Raw genomic sequence first — 26,298 nt, 5'->3', positions numbered from 1 at the left:
GGCCAACTTTGGGGCCATTATTCTCATAAAAAATGTTCCTAGATGAGGAAATGTAACAAAGAAACAAAAGTGCCAACTTTGGGATCAATACTGTCACAGGGAAGAATTTCTTTTATGTGGAATATATGTGCGGAGTATCTGTAACTTGTTGACCAACTGTGTGGTCACCAGTATTGTCATAAAGGCGAAGTTCCTGAATAGCGGAGGAGCAGTAACAATGAGACGTTCTGGTATCGGGCTATGTGGAATGGTACTGTTATTCAGTTCCCAGTGATCAGTATTTGGACTGGGAAGAGGCCGTCATATGTAAATTCTAACATGTTTTATTGTGTTCAGTCGAGGAGGTGGCAATCTGTCTGGTGGGTAAGTGGGGAAGTTTTCCCGTCGGGCTTGGATGGCAAATATGAACACAAGCAAATGACAATGACACATGACCTCTTGCTCAGTGACACTGGTTCAGGTTTACAAAATGTGTTGTGGGGTATTATATGTGTTATCTTGGATTCACGTAACTTTCACACAGGACGAACTCTCTCTCTCTCTCTCTTTCTCTCTCTCTCTCTCCCACAAGCACAGACACACGCTCTCTCTCTCTCTCCCACACACACAGACACAGACACACACACACACTCTCTCTCTCTCACACACACACACACACTCTCTGTCTCTCACACACACACTCTCTCACACACACATACACTCCCTCTCTCTCTCACACACACACACTCTCTCACACACAAACACACACACACTCTCTCTCTCACACACACGCACGCACGCACGCACACACACATCTACACTCACGCACATGCGCATGTGAACATCATTTACAAAACAAAACTGCTGGAGTGCTGAAAGTTTACACTCGGTAGCTACAACTGTAACAAAAAAAAACAACAACTGTTTTCCACGAAGGTATCACATTTGATATGACTCGCATTATATAATTGATTGTAGCTTTTGTTTGGATGTGTTTGCAATCCCATGTAAATTAGTAATGTTTTCGTAATCGCATCTTAAGATAATTCCCTCGGCAGGCACTATTGTGTGTTCCAATGTGACTCACTTATACTCTGGAAACTGAACTCGCTGTCCACTCTTATGTTTAACAACTGTACCACAGCACTGATACCCTTTGAAATCTGTCCGCTACTTGTTCATATCGCACAATGTAAGCCAGCTCGTGTCTTCAACTCACATGGCATATATTCATCGGTGGTATCGCCATATTCCTGTGGCAAGGGAGGTAATTGACTATCTGCTGTCCAGATTCACCCATGGCGAACGTGCCTGGACTAGCGTGTATTTTGTTTCTTTTGTTTGTTTGGATTTTTTGTTTGTTTGTTTGTTGTTGTTTTGTTTTGTTTTTGTTTTTTTTGTTTTGTTTTGTTTTTTTGTTGTTTTTTTTTTTTGGGGGGGTGTTGATTTTTTTCGTTTGTTTTGCTTTTTGTTTGTTTGGCTTGACTGGGCTCTATGAACAGTTGATAAATAAGACCAAAAGCATAATTTGCAAAACGTGTTTTGTCAACTTGTCGTCGAGGGGCATTTTCAAGTAATTGCATACGTTTATTCAAGGTCCACCCTTGAGTGTTAAGTTGACGCTCGAAATAAGAGCATAGATATGTAATATGATAGAATCTGGTTGGCCATTTGGGAGAACATAGAAGGGACGTAACTTGTAATAGTCACTGGTGCTGCTACGGTCTAGCACTGGTATTCCAGTCAAAGTTTGGACACTGGACTTGAATTAACGTATGCACATATTCAGATGCAATATTTATGTAGATATATTACTCAAACTACGTTTAGGGCCATTGATTTTTTCATATAACTTTAGTTAATCTATTGTGCCGTGTCAGACGAAGTATAGATTTCTGTAAGAATTGTGTGATACTTTACTCCTTTTGAGTAGTATATTTCTTAAAGGTGCAAGTCCAGGAATATTTAAAGGGAGTGTTCGTTCCGATACCGATACAGTATGCCATAGAGATACTGCTTCATCTGTCGTGACAAAAACCATTCCCAAACTAGCTGACGCTAAACCAAGATACAAGGACTGCTGCCATCTCGGGTCACACCTCAGAAAAGTTTCTAGAATGCTAATCAATCAATGAAATGACTACGCGAGTATACGAGTATTACCACACTAGATTCAAGCTGGTGGCTTCAAGTTCAGTATAAAATATAATTCTAACTTTCACAGAAATGAAAATTCTGACATACCTAACCCATTGCCGAGAGTGGGTTAGTAACTCCATTACATTTAGAAAACTCTTTTCAGAATCTTCAATCTGGCATACAGCACTGTTGTTCGTAATACCTCATGTCCCATTTTAAGGTTGCATGATTTGAAGACACATTCCGACTGAAATCTGATTTCCTGATTGATCTCGATTATGTATGGCCGCCCATGATATGACTCACTCTGTGGGAGTCTGTTATGTTGTGATATGTCTTGTGATTTCATTGTTAACTGTTCTTGTGGAAATGTCCTTGTTTTATAAGGTATGGCTCATTCTGTGATACGCTCAACTTTGCCAATATTCAATGTATAAAGTGTGTGAAGTCTTTCAGTTATGCTTTATGCTTGCAGTTGTCTTACACGTAGGACGATGCGGAGGAAATCCAGAGAAATACATACTACTCAATTGTAGGTAGGGATATGCTGTTTTCTTTCCAAGATTCATATAATCTATCAGGAAATTATAATATGTGAGTGAGTGAGTTTAGTTTTACGCCGCTTTCAGCAATATTCCAACTACATGGCTGTAAATAATCGAGTCTGGACCAGACCATTTAGTGATCAACAGCATGAGCATCGATCTGCACAATTGTGAACAGATGCCATGTGTCATCCAAGTCAGCAAGCCTGACCACCCGATCCCGTTAGTCGCCTCTTACGACAAGCATACTCGCCTTTTATGGCAAGCAAGGGTTGCTGAAGGCCTATTCTACCCCGGGTAGACCTTCACGGGTGTTATAGTATGTGAAAATTGATTAACAGTATCATTAGAGAAGTCGATAAGCTACTGGCAATACCACTTCACCTTCAACTTGGCTGATTGGCTGGTTGTTTAACGCCACACTAAGCAATATATAGCGGCGGTCTGTGAACAATCTGTACCAGACAATCCAGTGATCAGCTTTATGAGTATCGGTCTGCACAGCTGGGATACGATGATATGTTCAACCAAATCAGCAAGTCTGACCACCGGATCTCGTGAGTCGCTTCATCGACACTCATGGGTTGCTGAAGATCAATTTTAGCCAAGATCTTCATGGGGTTTAACCTTCAAGAGCAAAGAAACTGGGGTTGTAAACTCCCCAGGGAGCTGAGAAGAATTGAGTTTTAGTCCAGTTACAATCAACATTTATTAATTACTGATAAAATGTGAAAAGGTGAGTAAATGTACATGTATAGCAGATTAAATGCAATAAAATAGTTTTTATACTTTCAGTAAAGATGTACAGCGTAGGTCTATATGTGCCACACAGAGTGTGTTTAGTTTTACATGGCACTCAGCAATATTCTGTATGGCAGTGGTCTGTAAATAATCACATGTGGACAGACGATGACGTGTGTCAACCGAGTCTGCGAGCCTGACCACCTAATTAATCGTCACTACAAGCATGGGGTTACTGAAGATCAGTTCTAACCCGGATCGGATCTCCACGGGTGTGCCACACGGATATGTTATAGCACAGATATGTTCAAACCTGATAGATTATAACACAGATACATATTAAAAACAATGCAGTACATGGAGACAAACTACACAACAATGTATAACAGACATGGATTACATTTAATTGCATGACATATATACACAAGCAATTTGCTGCATACACAGGTGTGTGTGTGTGTGTGTGTGCGTGTGCGTGTTCGTGTGTGTGGTTTTATAATGTTAGTTCACTCCGATATCATGCGGATGCATATTATACGACTCCGAGGCGACCAGCCCCTGTTGTACCCATTAATGCCTAGAGTCAAGCAGGGACCAACACGTGCCATATTTTAACGTCTTTTGGTATGACGTGGCCGGAAATTGACCAGCGACACTCTAACCAGTATACTATGGAGGCGGTCTTTTTTCTAGTTGATCAGAACGAAATTGATAATGATAGTCACTGAGTCAACTCTTCTTCTTCTTCTTCATCATCATCATCATCATCATCATCAAAACAGAATCACGGAGTGGAACAACAAATCAAACAAAACATAGACGTATCAGTCATCTTTCTGAAATTTGAATATCAGATCATCACACGTATCACGTATTCTGTACTAACCAGAATTACAAAATGTATTAATTTTCGGGGGAAAAAATCATATACTTATGTAATGAGCAGACGATAGAACATTTTTGTCGCGGACTTGATCACGCTCAAGATCATGAAGTACGTGTATCAAATGCCAAGGTCTGTGGAAATGACGCAGTGCTCGAAATATATCAATAACGGCAACGAAAGTCGCCAACTGCAAGAGATACGTGAACTGTTACTCATAATCCAAATATTACATTTCTCCACCTTGGAGAAGTCATGAAACCAAACAGTTCAAATCATAAATGCTAGAACATTCCAAAGACAGGATACAAAGCGTTCCATCATCTGCCGTTTGCAGCAACCAGTTTCAGCTGGACGTGTAGGTGATCACCGTCGTCGAGGTGTACGTCGACGTCATCTACAACATCTCCGGTGCACGTCAACGTCATCTACAACATCTCGTATGTGACAGCAATACACATGTTGAGCCATAAATGGAGGGAGCTTTTCAGAAGATACGATGCAAAGTGTGTACGTTCAGAAGTTGATTGACCAAACAGGTTTAGTTTTGCATATCTTTCCAATTCTGGGTTATTGTATTTTAATTATAAAAATCCACAGGGCGCATAAGTTATCGTTCTGTCATCCTTTTGCATTTGCTGGTCTAGTTTCCAGCTCGAATTGTGATACTGTGTAATGGTACCATTGCGCCATTGCGGTCATGATGATTGCAAGAGCATGGGATGTTGTAACCACGATATATATATACCAAGTCGTTGAAATATTTAAAGGTCACATGCAACGTAAAACACAACTTTGCAGATTCTGGTACCTTTCGGTATGCACTTACCGAAACAAATCATCAAAAATGCCAATTCAACCTATAAAGTTGAAAAAAACGCGATGAAAGAAAGCCCGCGAAATCGGAGTTCAAACGTTTCACTAAATTCCCCCCAGCGCTGGGGGGAAAACTGGTTTCAATAGCTGTGCTGCGCTGCGTCCATAACGCATGCGCAGTGAATAGGTTCGCGGAGCTTGAAACAGTATGCATGCCCAGAGTCTGAGTTCGTGAGCAGTAGTCTAACCTTGGTTGTGTACACAAACAAGTACATAATCTACTCGTTACGTAAAAAACCTTGTTGATTGTGGTAAGCAGTCTCTGTCACAGAGAAAGCTCAGTGTCTGGTTTATTCACACCTATATGTCTGCCTGCCTGTCTGCTAAAGACAACATGCAATACACAGCTTCAATCATTGACCAGTGCAATTTGAATTTAACACCTATCAGACTATACGACATAAAGAAAATAAGATGATTTATGACTCGTGCACCCGAGTCCCGTGTCTGCCATATTATGTAATTAGGCACGTGTGATACACATGACATGTTTTTATGTCTGTGGGTTGCAAACAAACTACATTCATTTTTTTAGGATGACTGGATCTGACGGATACTGGTGCAAACTCTTGTCGGCTGCAAGTCCTGCTTTGTACTTGGACGAACGACAGTTTCCAGTTCACCATCTCTACTAAGATACTTTTTGACTGGATCGAACGAAAATTCAGAGAACATGTATTTTCCAAACCCAACATCTCTATATACATTCTTCATGGATAACGACTTCTTTTAGTGTATATGATTTTGTTTGACAACAGTATATGAATCCATACTGAAACGACGCATCAAGTACACAAAAAGAAGTTGTTGTCCATAAAGAATCTTACTTTCTTGTGACTGGCTATACTTCTAACATGCCCATCAAACAGTTCATCTTTCTGTACACACAATGAACCCTCAGCAGATCAGCAAATGAAACGGCCAATCGGAAGCCGTCGTTACACTTGAGTGCATATCCACCCGCTATGACTGGGTTCGGTCTCCCGAGGGCTTCGTTTCGGGGGAAGTAAGCCCAAGTACAAAATATTGCACTTTTGAATCGCGATTGTACGCTTATAATTTTGTTTATTTGTTTTTTAAAAGCAGCAATGTATATTATATGTCATGAATAAGTGATAAATGTGTTTTAATTATGTTTGATATTTTGGTTGCATGTGACCTTTAAATGATCATCAGCTCCACAAGTAGGCAACTCATGAACATTTAATACGATTTTGAATGGTTTCTACATTGTTGATGCCGTTCTGTAAGATTATTATTTTGGTCTGTGAAAATTGATTGCTGTATTAGAAGATTGTCATATAATGTATGATAGATGCCCGTGTTTATGTGAGGAATGGCCTGATACTGGACTGGTAGATTATCATATAATGTGGGATAGATTTCTGTGTTTATGTGAGGAATGGCTTGGTGCTGTACTGGTAGATTGTCATATAATGTGTGATAGATTTCTGTATTTATGTTAGGAATATGGCTTGATACTACTGTGCTGGTAGATTGTCATATAATGTGTGATAGATTTCTGTATTTATGTTAGGAATATGGCTTGATAATACTGTGCTGGTAGATTATCATATAATGTGTGATAGATTTCTGTGTTTATGTGAGGAATGGCTTGGTGCTGTACTGGTAGATTGTCATATAATGTGTGATAGATTTCTGTATTTATGTTAGGAATATGGCTTGATACTACTGTGCTGGTAGATTGTCATATAATGTGTGATAGATTTCTGTATTTATGTTAGGAATATGGCTTGATAATACTGTGCTGGTAGATTATCATATAATGTGTGATAGATTTCTGTGTTTATGTGAGGAATGGCTTGGTGCTGTACTGGTAGATTGTCATATAATGTGTGATAGATTTCTGTATTTATGTTAGGAATATGGCTTGATACTACTGTGCTGGTAGATTGTCATATAATGTGTGATAGATTTCTGTGTTTATGTGAGGAATGGCATGATGTTGTGCTGGTAGATTGTCATGTTGGGTGTGATAGATTTCAGTGTTTATGTGAGGAATGGCCTGATACTGTGCTGGTAGATTATCATATAATGTGTGATAGATTTCTGTGTTTATGTGAGGAATGGCTTGGTGCTGTACTGGTAGATTGCCATATAATGTGTGAGAGATTTCTGTATTTATGTCAGGAATATGGCTTGATAATACTGTGCTGGTAGATTGTTATATAATGTGTGATAGATTTCTGTGTTTATGTGAGGAATGGCATGATGTTGTGCTGGTAGATTGTCATGTTGGGTGTGATAGATTTCTGTGTTTATGTGAGGAATGGCTTGGTGCTGTACTGGTAGATTGTCATATAATGTGTGATAGATTTCTGTATTTATGTTAGGAATATGGCTTGATGATACTGTGCTTGTAGATGGTCATATAATGTGTGACAGATGTCCGTGTTTATATGAGGAATGACATGATGCTGTGTTGGTAGAGTGTCGTAATCCTTAGAGTATTTAAGTGAGGAATGGCTTGATACCGTTCTCGTAGATGCTCATGTTTTTATGCCAGTTGGTGTGGCAAACGCCGGAAAATGTGAGCATCTTGATTGCCTTCCTGTCGTTGAGTGTCCGGAGTCCAAAACTGTCTTCTTTATACCACTGAAATATAAATAAATAAAAATATGCAACCAATCCCCCTATCCAGAAAACTTAACGACATTCAAACCTTTATGATAAACTATCACACAACTTTGTAGACGATCAGATAAAAACAAAAATGAACTACTGTGGTTAAGTAACTAACTATTGCACCAACTTTATGATGTTAAATAAACTGTATGGCTGTGGTAACCCCATTACTGATGATGCGAATAGTTGTAAAGAAGATAATTATAATTTTCCCTATGCGAGTGAGTGAGTTTAGTTTTACGCCGCACTCAGCAATATTCTAGCTACATGGCGGCGGTCTGTAAATAGTCGAGTCTGGACCAGACAATCCAGTGGTCAACAACATGAACATCGATCTATGCAAATGCATTAAACCGTTGACAAGTGTCAACCAAGTCAGCGAGCCTGACCACCCGATCCCGTTAGTCGCCTTTTACGACAAGCATAGTCGCCTCTTATGGCCAGCATGGGTTACTGAAGGCCTATTCTACCCCCGACCTTGACGGGTCTTTTCCCTGTTCTACGATAATAGCATCTTATACCACTTTGATGATGATGATGATGATGATGATGATGATGGTGATGATTTCTAGCGTTAGGTTTTACATAATTGCGTCCCAAAATATATTTTATCATATTGTGTACTTGTGCCATAGTGAGTGGCAAACATACAGAGGCATCGATGACGCTGGACCTTTGTATTCACATGCAAGGTTTTGGATGGAAATGTTTAAGGTATCTAAAGGAATCAGATGTATTTCATTATAATCTTATTTTAATAATATTCTTTAGAGTCATTGAATAAAGAAAGTTTCCTACTTGCAGTATGAGGAATACGTACTGTTTGATCCTCCATGGGTAGAACAGCCTCACTAGAGTTAAACATCCCGAAGTGTCTGATTTTAACAGAAATGCCTCTAATTATACTCATGGAAACGAGCAATGGAAAGAGTTCCTTTATTATTTCCAGATTTGCATCCACAAAAGCACGACAAGAAACTCGGAGTATAGGAACACTTAACCCGGAGTATAGAAACACTTAACCCGGAGTACAGGAACACTTCACTCGGAGTATAGGAACACTTAACCCGGAGTATAGGAACACTTAACTCGGAGTATAGGAACACTTAAGCCGGAGTATAGGAACACTTAACCCGGAGTACAGGAACACTTAACTCGGAGTATAGGAACACTTAACCCGGAGTATAGGAACACTTAACTCGGAGTATAGGAACACTTAACCCGGAGTACAGGAACACTTAACTCGGAGTATAGGAACACTTAACTCGGAGTATAGGAACACTTAACCCGGAGTATAGGAACACTTAACTCGGAGTATAGGAACACTTAACCCGGAGTATAGGAACACTTAACCCGGAGTATAGGAACACTTAACTCGGAGTATAGGAACACTTCACCCGGAGTATAGGAACACTTAACCCGGAGTATAGGAACACTTAACTCGGAGTATAGGAACACTTAACCCGGAGTATAAGAACACTTAACTCGGAGTATAGGAACACTTAACTCGGAGTATAGGAACACTTAACTCGGAGTATAGGAACACTTAACCCGGAGTATAGGAACACTTAACCCGGAGTATAGGAACACTTAACTCGGAGTATAGGAACACTTAACTCGGAGTATAGGAACACTTAACCCGGAGTATAAGAACACTTAACTCGGAGTATAGGAACACTTAACCCGGAGTACAGGAACACTTAACTCGGAGTACAGGAACACTTAACCCGGAGTATAGGAACACTTAACTCGGAGTATAGGAACACTTAACTCGGAGTATAAGAACACTTAACTCGGAGTATAGGAACACTTAACTCCGAGTATAGGAACACTTAACCCGGAGTATAAGAACACTTAACTCGGAGTATAGGAACACTTAACTCGGAGTATAGGAACACTTAACTCCGAGTATAGGAACACTTAACCCGGAGTATAAGAACACTTAACTCGGAGTATAGGAACACTTAACTCGGAGTATAGGAACACTTAACTCGGAGTACAGGAACACTTAACCCGGAGTACAGGAACACTTAACTCGGAGTATAGGAACACTTAACCCGGAGTATAGGAACACTTAACTCGGAGTATAGGAACACTTAACTCGGAGTATAAGAACACTTAACTCGGAGTATAGGAACACTTAACCCGGAGTACGGGAACACTTAACCCGGAGTACAAGAACACTTAACCCGGAGTATAGGAACACTTATCCCGGAGTATAGGAACACTTAACCCGGAGTACAGGAACACTTAACACTTAACCCGGAGTATAGGAACACTTAACCCTGAGTATAGGAACACTTAACTCGGAGTATAGGAACATTTGCACATCCATGCCTTCCTGTTTTCGTTACCACGGGTATAGGTACGAGTCAGTCAGGTTATAAACTTCTTATATTCAGATTATACCCGACATACATTGGGGATTAGGGAGGCAATACATAGTGTAGTAATCGAGTTCGTCCATCATAGGTGCGACAGTTGAGAGCAAGTTCATAACAACAGCGACCATTTTTGTTAATTGATACTCAGTTTGTTTAAACAAATTCAACTCACCAAACCTGCATTTGCTGAATGACTGCAGACAAATATCAACATCATATGGTTGGTGACGAGCACTTCTGCTTGTCATGGTAAAGATATCCAGTGTTTTAAGAAGGCCGGCTGTGTTCCATAACCTGTTCCATAACCTGTACGTTTTGCCCAGGGGTATACACAGATTGTTTAGGGTTGTATAGACCGACACCTACCCCGATTGTTGATGGTAATAGTTGTTATATCCGGCACCTACCCGGACTGCCACGGGGTGATAACTCCGTCATCTGGCCCAGCAATCAGGACCAATTTCTTCAGGCGAGAGAAGTTTTGTTTGTACGCTGCAACGATGAGTGAAGTAGTGAGTTAAACAGAGAAATCGGAAAGTTGTATTTAATGTTATCAGGCCATGCAATCAGAAGAAGATACACATTGCAGCTTATCAAATGTCACATGTGCATGCTAAGACATTATCCTGTCTGACTGTTAGACCAAGCTGCTTGTTCGGCGCTAGGAGTCATATAGTGGCCATATGAATTAACCCACCGGGTACCCATTCACTGATGGGTGAACAGCGGCAATTATGAACAAACTCAGTGGCCGCAGATAAGACCAATTGTGTGCATGGTTGTTGGACAGGACTGAAGTCTCCCTGGAGTCACCCTGCCACAAAGTCACCTACCCAAGGACTCCCTTGGCCATCTTAGTTTAACTTCAGCTGATTTGAGACCCGGGTTTGATGCACAAAACCACATACTACAACCACAGATAGAGCAATATCAAACGTCGAGCCGCGTGTACATTACTGAATTTGCAATGGCACTCTATTGTTATTTAAATAAATATATTGCCAAATTTATTGTAAACGATGTAAGAAATAAATGAATAAATTCTTCTCATATATTTTCTTTCAAGGTTAAGCAGTCATCAGCAAGATTATGATGTTAAGTTTATTTGATATTTCCTCTTGATCAATCTAAGCTAGCATGGTAGAATTTATGCTTCATCATGAGTTTGCTGATAAGCGCATGACCACGAAAGTCGGTATTTGTTTGTTTTGATGTTATCACAAACTCGACTTGTAGGCAACACCATAAGATTTTGTCGAATATATGTTGCATTATATACATGCATTATATACAAACACATACTAAATAAACTGCATCGTAACTCCCCTTTAAATAATGCATTGTATCATATGGTGTGACGCGTCGGTAAACATTACGACGTCTGCAGGGTGCTACCGTCTGATTGTTGTGGAGTGTTAGAAGGGACAGAAAGAGAAATATGTATGTGAATGATGATAAAAAATCAAAACGTCCGCAATTTGGAAAACTTTGGGAAAGGCTGTACTTCAACAATGTCCTCGCCAACTTACTGTGACTCTGTCCTTTGTCTGTGTCGTTGTTGATGACTGCCAGAAACTGTGAATACATGCGATATTTCGTCAAGTGATGTGGATCTGAAAAATTGGTCGAACTGTGTGACACACTACATATATTACAACACCTATTTCCGTATCCAAGCATACACATTTTCCAGCAGGCCACCTTCCCGTTCCCAACATCCCCCTTCATGTCTCCAGCAGCCCATATTCCCGTTCACCTTCCTGTTCCCTGTACCCCACCTTCCTGTTCCCAGCATTACTCCTTCCTGTTCCCAGCATCCCACCTTCCTGTTCCCAGCAGCCCGCCTTCCTGTTCCCTGCATCCCACCTTCCTGTTCCCAGAATTACTCTTTCCTATTCTCAACATCCCTCCTTCCTGTTCCCAGCAGCCCGCCTTCCTGTTCCCAGCAGCCCGCCTTCCTGTTCCCTGCACCCCACCTTCCTGTTCCCAGCATTACTCCTTCCTGTTCCCTGCATCCCACCTTCCTGTTCCCAGAATTACTCCTTCCTGTTCCCAGCATCCCACCTTCCTGTTCCCAGCATTACTCCTTCCTGTTCCCTGCATCCCACCTTCCTGTTCCCAGAATTACTCCTTCCTATTCTCAACATCCCACCTTCCTGTTCCCAGAATTACTCCTTCCTGTTCCCAGCAGCCCGCCTTCCTGTTCCCTGCACCCCATCTTCCTGTTCCCAGCATTACTCCTTCCTGTTCCCAGCACCCCACCTTCCTGTTCCCAGCATTACTCCTTTCTGTTCCCAGCATCCCACCTTCCTGTTCTCAGAATTACTCCTTCCTATTCCCAGCATCCCTCCTTCCTGTTCCCAGTTCCCCTTCTTCCTGTTCCCAGCAGCCCTACTTGAAGCAAAACCAAAAATGCTCAGGACATCATTCTTATCCGAAAGCCCCGCCCTCTGAATACTATCGTGTAACTCACCCATCCAGTAGTTTCCGAAAGATATGTCTTGACCAGTCTTGGTGTACAAAATCCTACAACAGCACAGAACAGACACTGTAAACAAGTGGAACTCTTTGAGGAGAATAGCTTGTAGGGACATTGTGAACAATGCAAGTTGTGCGACGGAAGTTTAGAGAATTGGCTGTAGGAACAGGTTGTACAGTGGATGTTGTAGGAAGGCGTGTACAGAGTTGGTTTCAGGAACAGGGTGTAAATTGTAACTTGTAAGAAGGAAGTGTAGAGAGTTGGTTGTAGGAAAAGGGTGTACATTGTAAGTTGTAAGAAGGAAGTGTAGAGAGTTGGTTGTAGGAACAGGGTGTACATTGTAAGTTGTAAGAAGGAAGTGTAGAGAGTTGGTTGTAGGAACAGAGTGTACATTGTAAGTTGTAAGAAGGAAGTGTAGAGAATTGGTTGTAGGAACAGGGTGTACATTGTAAGTTGCAAGAAGGAAGTGTAGTGAATTGGTTGTAGGAACAGGGTGTACATTGTAAGTTGTAAGAAGGAAGTGTAGTGAATTGGTTGTAGGAACAGGGTGTACATTGTAAGTTGTAAGAAGGAAGTGTAGAGAATTGGTTGTAGGAACAGGGTGTACATTGTAAGTTGTAAGAAGGAAGTGTAGAGAATTGGTTGTAGGAACAGGGTGTACATTGTAAGTTGTAAGAAGGAAGTGTAGTGAGTTGGTTGTAAGAATAGGTGTGCAGAATAAATTGTTCACTGGTCACGGGACCATGGGTTGAAGCACCTATAAGGTTTTGTTATTCGATACACTTCTATACTGGGTTTAGGTTTTCTAAGTCATTACTGGGTACGTGAAAACTTGATATCAGTGATCATTAATATGTTATTTTTTAAATTCAAAACTCCCAGTAATTATCCAATTTTCACATTTCAAAATATACAGCAAATAACACTGTGTGTCGAGATTTTGTATTGTGTGAAAAATACCATAAAGCCAGTTTTAGAGGTTATTTTAAGCACTTTATATTCGTCTGAGATAATAGTGGATGGTATCAAGAAACATGGAATTTCCCGAAGAATTTAAAACTGCGATGTATATTTTTGTGTTTGACATATTTAGAATTTATTGGACTTGAAAGTGGGGGCTGAAGAGGAAGGGCATATATGACCCAGTGGAACCTAGCTTCCAGTAGGCATTGCCTTAGCAAAGTTGCCACGATGTAATTCCCCTTTCTAATATTCACAGGGCTACACTTTTGTCCAAATTAATTTATTGGAGTGCGAGGAATTTTTTTTTCGTAGCCATGGCGAGCGACACAACAAAAACAGATTTAGAGTTATCTCCCTTCCAACAATTTGCATTCGTAAAACATCGGTAATTTCCGTCCATTATGTTGATGCAATGTTATTCGAGATAACTACCACGAAGTACCGAATGAGTTGCTACTGGCAGCGGGGTGTACTGCGATACAACGTGGGTTGTAAGAAGAGTGGACAGAAACTGGCACCAAGTAATTAATAAAGATAGGATGTACGAGAAGTCGGGTGTAAGTGGGAGGTACGGATTGGTGGTGGGAGGCGAAGAACGTTGATTTTGTTAATTGGTCAGTTATTGACAATAACATATTACAGATTATAATATTACAGGTAAGATGGAAAATCGCAAATGCCATATCAACTCAAGGATATGTGTTTGAGTTTTTAAAGTCTACTCACTTGTAAAGGTTTTTTGTCACAGACTTCGGGAAATACTTCTTTAAGTACACCATGTCTAAAACAAAAAGCAAAAAATGCATCCTAGATCACGATGACGGAAGATAAGGTGGGGTAGCCTAATGCTTAGAGCCTTCGCTCGTCACGCCTAGGACCCGGGTTCGATTCCCCACATGGACACAATGTATGAAGCCAACGTTTGGTGTCCCTGTTGTTATATTGCTGGAATATTGCTAAAACAGCATATAATTAACTCGCTCACGCACTCACTCATAGCAGTCAGAACAACTGTGAGTTGCAGGCTGTGAGTGAGTGAGTGAGTGAGTGAGTGAGTGAGTGAGCGAGTGAGTGGGTTAGTGAGTACAGTTTTAGTAATATTCCAGCAATATCACGGTGTGGCAAAACCAGGACTGGACTTCACATACTATACCCATGGAAGAGCGTCGATACCGGACCTTCGGTGTGACGAGCGAACGCTTTAACCGCTGGGCTATCCCACCACCCCTTTCGAAGTTGTGTACATCACAGACGTATGCTAGCTGAGATGACTGAGATTCTGTCAGGGTATACCCACAGATTGTGTCAGTGAATACTGAGAGTTTGTCAGGGTATACCCACAGATTGTGTCAGGGATGACTGAGAATCTGTCAGGATATACTCACAGACTGTGTCAGGGATTACTGAGATTCTGTCAGGGTATACTCAGATTGTGTCGGGAAATATTGAGATTCTGCCAGGATATACTCACAGATTGTGTCAGGGAATACTCAGATTCTGTCTGGTTATACTCACATCCATACTGACCAGCAAGGGGGCTGCTGAGTGAAATGAATGTGTCCACGTTGTGTTGGAGCACGGACAGGAGACCTCGACATATCAATCCTCCTGAAAGTCAAGAAATGACAGTGTTAATGGCATGTTCGGTGCCACAAGAACGTGAATAAAAGGCTCAGAGAAGCTGGTCACCCCTCGTTTGTGAGTGATGATACCGACCCTATCACCCAATGTTCAATGCAGTCAGTGTGCTTCTGACATTTCTCTGTTGTGATTTATTTACAGTTTTAAATAAATTAAGTATTGTGCCCACTTTGCCTATCTACCACCTGACCAGGAAGAATGTTTGAAACCCCAAAAATAAGAAATAAACCGAGCCCTAACAAAGGTGCAACAACCCATACACCTCCACAGCCAAAGGAGGAACAAATATATCTTGCCCAACCCTTAACAAAGTATAAATTCTGCATATTGCCCAACCCCTAACAAAGGATAAATCCTGCATATTGCCTAACCCCTAACAAAGGATACATTCTGCCTATTGCCCAGCACCAACAAAGGATAAATCCAGCATATTGCCCAACCCCTAACAAAGGATACATTCTGCATATTGCCCAACCCCTAACAAAGGATAAATTCTGCATATTGCAAAACCACTAACACAGGATAAATTCTGCCTAATGCCCAATCACTAACAAAGGATAAATTCTGCATATTGCCCAACCCCTAACAAGAACAAATTCTGCATATTGCAAAACCCCTAACAAAGGATAAATTCTGCCTATTCTGCCTCCCACCCAGCAGCATCCCCATCTAACAAGGGAACAAATACATCCATCAACCCTGAAAAGGGGGCCCCCTCACTCACCCTGCGAGAAGCAAACAAGATGGATGCCTGCAGGGTTGCTTTTCATGACCGCAGCAACTTGGCTCTTGATCTTCCCCACCTGCCTCCAGAGTGGTTCCACGCTACATATACCACTGTAGGCTTTGATTAGGGTCACATTGGTTCCCGGGTGGTCCTGCATGGGAAGAATAAATACCGTATAGAGGGAGGTCCATTCGTGGGTAAACAGTTACCGTTTAGAGGCGGGACCATTCATTGGGAAACAATTACCTTATTGAGGGAGGGCCCTTCATAGGTAAATAATTACCTGTTGAGGGATGTCCGTTCGTGGTTGAACAATTACCTTAGCGAGGGAGGTCCATTCACTGGGAAAGAACTACTGTAGATTCTGTTTATCATACAAAGTCGGTCTACAGATATTTTATTTGAATGCTGAAAAATTTGGTTGGCTGTTTAGCGGCGGGCTCAGCAATATTTCTTCTATGTGTATTTGTAAATAATCGAGTCTGGACCAGACAATCCAGTGATCAACAACATGATCACGAATCAACGCTAGTGGGATACGCCGACACGTGTCAACCAAGTCAACGAGCCTAACTACCGAGGAGTCCATTTTGGGCAAACAACTACCATTTCGAGAGAGGTCCATTCCTTGGTAAACAATTTCCTTATTGATGGAGATTCGTTCGTCGGTGAACAAATTACTGTATGGAGGGACGTCCGTTCCCGGTGAGAAAATTATCCCAGATAGGGTGATCTATCTGCATCACTGTATAGAGGTCCGTTCCTGGGTAAACAATTACCATATAGAGGGAGGTTCATTCCTGGGTAAACAATTACCATATAGAGGGAGGTCCGTTGCAGGGTAAACAATTACCATATAGAGGTAGGTCCGTTCCTGGGGAAATAATTACCATATAGAGCGATGTGCGTTCCTGGGTAAACAATTACCATATAGAGGGAAGTCCGTTGCTGGGTAAACAATTACCATATAGAGGTAGGTCCGTTCCTGGGAAAACAATTACCATATAGAGGGATGTTCGTTCCTGGGTAAACAATTACCATATAGAGGTAGGTCCGTTACTGGGTAAACAATTACCATATAGAGGTAGGTCTGTTCCTGGGGAAACAATTACCATATAGAGTGAGGTGCGTTCCTGGGTAAACAATTACCATATGGAGGGAGGTCCGTTCCTGAGTAAACAAGTGTCATATAGATCGAGGTCCGTTCCTGGGGAAACAATTACCATATAGAGGGAGGTCCGTTGCTGGGTAAACAATTACCATATAGAGGTAGGTCCGTTCCTGGGTAAACAATTGCCATATAGAGGGAGGTTCGTTCCTGGGGAAACAATTACCATATAGAGGGAGGTCCGTTTCTGGGTAAACAATTACCATATAGAGGTAGGTCCGTTCCTGGGTAAACAATTACCATATAGAGGGAGGTCCGTTCCTGGGTAAACAATTACCATATAGAGGGAGGTCCGTTGCTGGGTAAACAATTACCATATATAGGTAGGTCCGTTCCTGGGGAAACAAGTGTCATATTGAGGTAGGTCCGTTCCTGGGGAAACAATTACCATAAAGAGGGAGAGATCCGTTCTGTGGATAAACGATTATCGTATTGAGGGAGATTCATTCGTCGGTGTTTGCATGTCAAACTATTTCGTGGGAGAATGAATCACCGTCTAGAGGTCAGTTCATGATAGAATTTATTATTAATAACATACACACACTGCAGATAACACAATAGACAATAATAGCTCGTAAATATTAAAATAGTTTAATATAAAGTGAAGAAAACAGCGAAGCCACATCGAAGTAATGCTTCTAGAACAATACTGAATTCAAACATGATTGTGCGGGATGATTATTGACAAACATTCGGGTGACATTTCACCTCAAATGTAAAGGATTATCATATTTGGGGCGACTCAGCTTGTCGTAAAAGGCGACTAACGGGATCGGGTGGTCAGGCTCGCTGACTTGGTTGACACATGTCATCGGTTGCCAATTGCGCAATCTCATGTTGTTGATCACTGGATTGTTTGGTCCAGACTCGATTATTTACAGACTGCCGCCATATAGCTGGAATATTGCGGCGTAAAACTAAACTCACTCACTCACTCATATATCGGAGTATAATAAACTACCTTACAGAATGTGATCATGCGAGGATAATGAATTACAATGCACGGGATAAACCTTGGGTGAGTGAGTGAGTTTAGTTTTACGCCGCACCGCAATATTCCAGCTATATGGCGGCGGCCTGTAAATAATTGAGTCTGGACCAGACAATCCAATGACCAACAACATGAGCATCGATCTGCGCAACTGGGAACCGATGAAGTGTGTCAACCAAGTCAGCGAGCCTGACCACCCGACCCCCTTAGTCGCCTCTTACGACAAGCATAGTCGCCTTTTATAGCAAGCGTGGGTTGATAAAACTTGGGTGTATAGTGGAGTGCAAACGTATGTCCAGGCCGACCAACAGACTTGCAAACATTTTTAAGAACGTGAAGAAAGGGATGAGTGTAGACAATCTGTCTGGCCTTTGAGAACAAACTGAATAAAGTTAGAGTCTAACTCAAAACTAGAATGTATGGGCTATTCCCTCGATCTCTGAAAGCAGTCATTCTTTTTTGTAGGTTCTTGTTTTTCGGTTTTACTAATCCCCCAAAATAAAAACGTCGTGAAAGATGTGATGTGTCGGGGGATTTTATACCTCTTCTATCAATGTATAGAAAAAAGTGTTTGGGTTTATTGTTTAACTGTGGACTCACTTTCAACAACGCCACTCACAAATAATGAGTGACTTTAGTTTTACACCGCATTCAGCAATATTCCAGCCATATGACGGCGGTTTTTAAATAATCGAGTATGGACCAGACAATCCAGTGATCAACAACATGAGCATCGATCTGCACAATTGGGAACCGATGACATGTGTCAACCAAGTCAGCTAGTCTGGAAACCCGATCCCGTTAGTCGCCTCTGACGACAAGCACAGTCGCCTTTTATGGCAAGCATGGGTTGCTGAAGGCCTATTCAACCCTGGAACCTTCACAGGTCGGATATTTACATTTTAGCCTTCCCGGGATGTCTGAAAAATAGATTTTAGCCTTCCTGGGATGCCTGAAAAATAGATTTTAGCCTTCCCAGGATGTCTGAAAAATAGATTTTAGCCGTCCCAGGATGTCTAAAAAATAGATTTTAGCCTTCCTGGGATGTCTGAAAAATAGATTTTAGCCTTCCCGGGATGTCTGAAAAATAGATTTTAGCCGTCCCGGGATGTCTGAAAAATAGATTTTAGCCTTCCCGGGATGTCTGAAAAATAGATTTTAGCCTTCCCGGGATGTCTGAAAAATAGATTTTAGCCTTTCCGGGATGTCTGAAAAATAGATTTTAGCCTTCCCGGGATGTCTGAAAAATAGATTTTAGCCTTCCCGGGATGTCTGAAAAATAGATTTTAGCCTTCCCGGGATGACACCCTTGTCACAAATACGTTCACTGTGCTGGCTCATCTATTACTTGTCAAGCAGTAATGACCTGGTTGTAATTGTAGCTTCAGCACATGTACTAGTATTTCAGTTTGTCACATAAGATGCGCAATCGCACTAAGCAAACACATTTAAATGTGAATATGTGGGGTTTATTTGTGTCAGAATACTGAACACAGTTTCGTCCAAGATCCTGTTCAGCATGGTAATGAGTAAAGATATCGATTGACGTCACTTTTGTCACATTTTATTGTTATGTTCAGTCCCTGCAGTTAAATTTCGATATTGGCACTAGTACGCTCTTGCACATTTTCCTGGTGGTATGATAGTTGTCACATGGAACCCTCGCCAAGTGTCAATAAATAATTGACATTACTATTTCAGTAGATGAAACGATATCCTAGAAGCATTCTGTTTATCATACAGTCAGTCTACTAATGTTTTTCAGTGAATGCTGGAAACGGTTTGTTGTTTATCGCCGCGCTCAGCAATATCTCAACTAAGTGTATTTTGCAAATAATCGAGTCTGGACCAGACAATCCAGCGATCAACAACGTGAAAATCAATCTACGCAATATCGATGATTGATATCTAAAAGGAGATACTTTTTTACCCATATGAACAGGGAAGTCATATTTAGAATCTGAAACAAAAATAAGAAAGAAAATAAATCCCGTTTTATTACATATTAGTTTAATCCTACGACAACAATACACAGACTACGCGGCGAACTTAGGCGGTTTCCTTATTTGTATCTGAGTTTCGTATTCCTGTGCCGGGTCTACTTTTTCCGTTGTTCATCACTACTTGTATCCACGGTTAAAAATAGACATTATTTAGTTAGTGAGTTAGTTAGTTTTACGCAACATTTATGGGGAGTAGGACAATCCCCACCCGTACAATACCCACCTGGACAATTCCCACCTGGGGCAATTCCCACCCAGGACAATACCCACCTAGGACAATTCCCACCCAGTTATTTTCACTATAATCCCCATCATACCACATGAAGTTTTTACTTTGTGCAATATTCACTTTGATAAAATATAAACTTGGGTGCTACGGTTTTAAGTATACATATTTTGAGATGAAGCTTAGTGTTAATATTCTTATAAGGTGAGCATACATACTTTGCTAGAAAAACAAAATAATTCTACAGGTTTCATCCTTTTGTTTTTCAGCATTAATCTAATTTAGTAGTGTTTGTAGTAAATTAGAGAGTTGTACATAATATGGTCTGTATTCCACATGCACCTCACTTCCACCATGCATAACCAAGAAGAGGATGTTATGTCATTTCAGGGGGTATCGGTATGGTAGACACAAGGATCTGATGAATAGAGTTGTCAGCTACCACTGTAAGCTGAGACGGACTGGACAATGTAGTGCGTCGTTTATGCAATATCACGGCGGGGCACACCAGAAATGGGCTTCACACATTCTATTCATGTGGGGAATCCCTGGGCGCACCTACCGCACCGCCCATCGTCATTATTTAGGTCTGGGGTATTATTTTAGCCCTCAAATGGCACACGCATTACAGTTATCAAATACACACACATTTGTCATATTTACCGACCACCGTCATGCACTGACCCGTTTGTTTACCGACCAACGTCATACATTGACCCGTTTATTTACCGACCACCATCATACACTGACCCGTTTATTTACCGACCACCATCATACACTGACCCATTTATTCACCGACCACGGACATACATTGACCCGTTTATTTACCGACCACGGACATACACTGACCCGTTTATTTACCGACCAACGTCATACATTGACCCGTTTATTTACCCACCACCATCATACACTGACCCGTTTATTTCCCGACCACCATCATACACTGACCCGTTTATTTACCGACCAACGTCATACATTGACCCGTTTATTTACCCACCACCATCATACACTGACCCGTTTATTTACCGACCACCATCATACACTGACCCGCTTATTTACCGACCACCATCATACACTGACCCATTTATTTACCGACCACGGACATACATTGACCCGTTTATTTACAGACCACCATCATACACTGACCCGTTTATTTCCCGACCACCGTCATACATTGACCCGTTTATTTACCGACCAACGTCTTACATGGACCCGTTTATTTACCGACCATCGTCATACATTGACCCGTTTATTTACCGACCACCATCATACACTGACCCGTTCATTTACAGACCACCATCATACACTGACCCGTTTATTTACCGACCACCATCATACATTGACCCGTTTATTTACCCACCAACGTCATACATGGACCCGTTTATTTACCGACCACCGTCATACATTGACCTGTTTATTTACCCACCACCGTCATACATTGACCCGTTTATTTACCGACCACCGTCATACATTGACCAGTTTATTTACCGACCACCATCATACACTGACCCGTTTATATACCGACCAACGTCATACATTGACCCGTTTCTTTACAGACCACGGACATACACTGACCCGTTTATTTACCCACCAACGTCATACATAGACCCGTTTATTTACCAACCACCGTCATACATTGACCCGTTTATTTACCGACCAACGTCATACATAGACCCGTCTATTTACCGACCACCATCATACATAGACCCGTTTATTTACCGACCACCATCATACACTGACCCGTTCATTTACAGACCACCATCATACACTGACCCGTTTATTTACCGACCACCATCATACATTGACCCGTTTATTTACCCACCAACGTCATACATGGACCCGTTTATTTACCGACCACCGTCATACATTGACCTGTTTATTTACCCACCACCGTCATACATTGACCCGTTTATTTACCGACCACCGTCATACATTGACCAGTTTATTTACCGACCACCATCATACACTGACCCGTTTATATACCGACCAACGTCATACATTGACCCGTTTCTTTACAGACCACGGACATACACTGACCCGTTTATTTACCCACCAACGTCATACATAGACCCGTTTATTTACCAACCACCGTCATACATTGACCCGTTTATTTACCGACCAACGTCATACATAGACCCGTCTATTTACCGACCACCATCATACATAGACCCGTCTATTTACCGACCACCATCATACACTGACCCGTTTATTTACCGACCACGGTCATACAGCTGGAATATATCTGAGTGAAAGCAACACGCACTCATACAAACACTTGAAGTGTGATTTGTTGTAATCCCAGGTTCTTCAGATTCCATTGTCGTGCATCTGGGCTGTAAAGTGATAATTATTAAACACAAATACCCCAAGAAAGGTTTGATTCAAACACTCGAAACGGTATGTGTAGCGTTAAACTGGCTCTTGAAAATCCTTCGGCCTTGACCCGTGACGACGGACAACTTTACTAGGAAGTAATCCAGACCAACAATGAGCTCTGTTGCTGAAACCTTCCTGCACTCGTGACCCGAGTGAAAAAGTAATCACCACATAATCTACATGAGATTGTCACTGAACAGACTCTCTTTGTTCAGTTTCGATTGGATGTTTTCCCTTATTTGGTGTTCCTATCTGGTGCACATTTACACTGAATTCGTTGTACGTCCCCGATTTGTATACACATAGAACTTAGTTAAACACTCCTTGCCATATGTCACGGTCACGGTTGAATAAGACCAGCTCTTTAACCTATATATGGGTCATTGTGCAATTGTGGGATTGTGCAATTATCATCATAAAATCAACACGGACTCCAATCCTTTCGTCGTTTTTGGGGGGAGTCAACGAAAATTCATCATGTTTTTAATATATCTCTCTCTGTCTCTCTCTCTGTCTCTCTCTCTCTCTCTCTCTCTCTCTCTCTCTCTCTCTCTCTCTCTCTCTCTCTCTCTCTCTCTCTCTCTCTCTCTCTCTCTCTCTCTCTCTCTCTCTCTCTCTCTCTCTCTCTCTCTCTGGGGGACTCACCACCGTCAGCGAGAAATTGTAGAACACGGAAGAAGGATTATGTCGTTGGAGGGCCTCACTGATTTTACATCCTGAATCAGTTAGAATATTCGCGTGATATCTCAAAATGACGACAAGTCATGGTCAATATACAGCTTCATTATAGCCTCTCAGTTCCTCTTTCACATATGCACGACGTGTCCCAATAGACTAGACAGTCTATGCCAGTATATTCATGATGTCACTGCAACAACCAGGGCCCCGTTTCACAAAACTCCCGTAAGCCTAAGATCTCGTAACCTTAAATTTCTCGTGGCATTCCTACTTCCTATGTTACAGTATAGGGGGTACGAATGCTACGAGAAAAGTTACGAGATCTTAGGCTTACGAGCATTTTGTGAAACGGGGCCCTGGACGATACGAAAGGTTTTAAAGTACGAGAAACTGAATATATCTTAAATTATTTTAACGATGTTGATCGAATTGATCGATGTTTATGACATCAGTCACTGGTTTGTCTAGTCTATAGTCGTTTATTTGCCAATCGGGGCAGTGGGGTAGCGTAGTGATTAAGCGTACGCTCGTCACGACAAAGGCCCGGCTTCGATTTCCCAATTGGGTACAATTGAAGCCCTATTCTGTTGTCCCGCCGTGATATTGCTGGAATATTGCTTAAAGCGGCGTACAACTCACTCACACATTATTATTTACATATCGCCATCACACTGGTGGGATATTGCTGTACAACAACAACAACAACAACATTTGTGTGCGAACAACTTACAATTTTCAGCTGCTTGAGGGCGTGAACTCCTCTATCCCAGCCAGCACACCATGCATGAAGACCACGTGTTTGTACGCTGCTGTCATCCCCATTAACGTTGTACTCAGCAACAGCAACCACACTCTACAGCCTGCCATGATCGACGGTGACGTCTCAAAGAAGCAATCAGAAACAAACAAACCTGGTCAAAATAATGTCACGAGCACTTGCGTCTTGATGAGTGATCAAGTGCCCAGGATTTGTTCGAACCGTGTATCTTTATATATAAACAACTGCGAGTTACTTCCTTGACTACGGTATGTGGGCGATTTACTTCCGCGTGTTGAATGTTTGTACGTCGTATGCATGTAACAGTGTGGCGAACACAGATACCGTAGTGACGCCGTCGCTTTCTGAAACGGGGACCAATCAAGTTCTCAACTTTTCTTATAAAGATCCTGTAGACGGACGCAATGCTCAGCGTATCAGTTGCGAAAGATTAGTTGGTTGGCTTGTTTGTGTAACGCCTCATTCAGCAATATTCCAACTATTTTGCGATAGTCTGTAAATAATCGATCTCGACCAGACAATCCAGTGATCAACAACATGAGCATCGATCTACGCAATTGGGATACGATGACATGTGTCAACAAAGTCAGCGAACTTCACCTCCTGATCCCGTTCGTCGCGTCTCACGACAAGCATGGCTTACTGAAGATCAATCCTAACCGGATCTTCAAGGCTGAAGAACAATCCAGTTGATGTGGAACGCCGCTTTAATTTCTTGTTTTAGTATTTTCTTTCCTCTTTTGTATCACGCAAAATAACCACTCACATGCAGGCCCTAAATGGGTGTTATTTACGTAGTATTACTTTTAATATATACTTAAGGATACTGTCTCTATGTAACAGGACCAGGGCCCCGTTCCTGAAAGCGATCGTAGCGCTGCAACAGTCGTCAGTCTTTGTTAAAAGTATGGCACTTACGACTATCATTTCGCTACGATCGCTTTCAGGAACGGGGCCCAGTTCCAGAAAGCAATCGCAGCGTTGCGACAGTCGGAAGTCTTACGTATTATACTTACGATCGTCTCAGCGATGCGACAGTCGTAAATTTGATGAAATATTGCAGTTAGGTTGACATTGTCTGTCAAAGTATGGTCGTTAGTCGTCTTAGAGCTACGAAGGCTTAATGTAAGTAGACTCCGACTAGCATGGGAAATAATAAATAACCATTATATTATTTTGCAACCGAACGATGTACATGAAACATGAATCCCCTATGAATGAGTGTATTAGTTTTATGCCGCACTCAGCAATAGTCCAGCTATATGGTGGCGGTAAGTACATAATCGGGTCTGGACCATACTATCCAGTGATCAACAGCATGAGCATCGATCTGCGCTGTTAGGAACCGATGACTTGTGTCGGCCAAGTCAGTGTGTCTGATCCCGTTAGTCGACTCTTACGACAAGCATGAGTTACTGAAGACGAATATTCTAACCCAGACATTCACAGGTCCTGGGATTAAGTGAGTAAGTGTAGTTTTACGCCGCACTCAACAAGATTCCAGCTATATGGCGGCGGCCTGTAAATAATCGAGTCTGGACCAGACAGTCCAGTGATCAACAGCATGACCATCGATCTGTGAAATTGGGATATTATGACATGCGTCAGCCAAGTCAGCGAGCCTGACCAAACGTTCGCGTTAGTCGCCTCTAACGCAAGCATGGGTTACTGAAGGCGAATATTCTAACCCGGAGATTCACGGATTGAAACAGAACGATGTGCATGAAACAAGTCTGGGTACCGTTATACAAAACTATATCAGTGTAGCAGCCATGACATTTCCGAGTCTCGTGTTGGGATTCGAACCACTGGTTTTCTGATCCGAAGTCGGACCCTTGTCCACATGACCAAACAGGTCACCAAGCTGACGAGGTAAGGATATCATCTGTGGGATGACTCCATGACCTGCTACATTAGCGCTTAAGAGATTGTAGGACCCGTCACTTATCTTGGCAATAAGGTCGATTTGTAAAACAGCACCAGGGGTTATCGGGGTCAGCAAATCTGGCGTGGTCAAGACATCAGAGGTTCTGATTATGGGGACTGGTGACTACTGTGTGCTAAACAACCACTGG

At 41.8% G+C, this 26,298-nt stretch overlaps 1 protein-coding gene across 1 annotated transcript; it reads right to left on the bottom strand.

Annotated features, from left to right (window-relative positions):
- Positions 1-6,222: 6,222 nt before the first annotated feature.
- On the bottom strand, positions 6,223-24,406 carry LOC137271669 (lysosomal thioesterase PPT2-like). The gene is made up of 9 exons (XM_067804094.1): positions 24,184-24,406; positions 16,001-16,154; positions 15,151-15,243; positions 14,362-14,416; positions 12,667-12,719; positions 11,723-11,806; positions 10,601-10,685; positions 8,630-8,684; positions 6,223-7,779 (listed from the first exon to the last, which is right to left on the bottom strand). Exons 1-9 carry the CDS (start codon positions 24,310-24,312, stop codon positions 7,636-7,638), a joined length of 852 nt encoding a protein of 283 aa, XP_067660195.1. The 5' UTR covers positions 24,313-24,406; the 3' UTR covers positions 6,223-7,635.
- Between the last annotated feature and the right edge of the window lie 1,892 nt (positions 24,407-26,298).

Source organism: Haliotis asinina, chromosome 2 (assembly GCF_037392515.1).
Source record: "Haliotis asinina isolate JCU_RB_2024 chromosome 2, JCU_Hal_asi_v2, whole genome shotgun sequence".
Lineage (NCBI taxonomy): Eukaryota > Metazoa > Mollusca > Gastropoda > Lepetellida > Haliotidae > Haliotis > Haliotis asinina.
The sequence above is the reverse complement of the archived record's forward strand: the minus strand, read 5'-3'. Positions and strand labels throughout refer to the sequence as shown.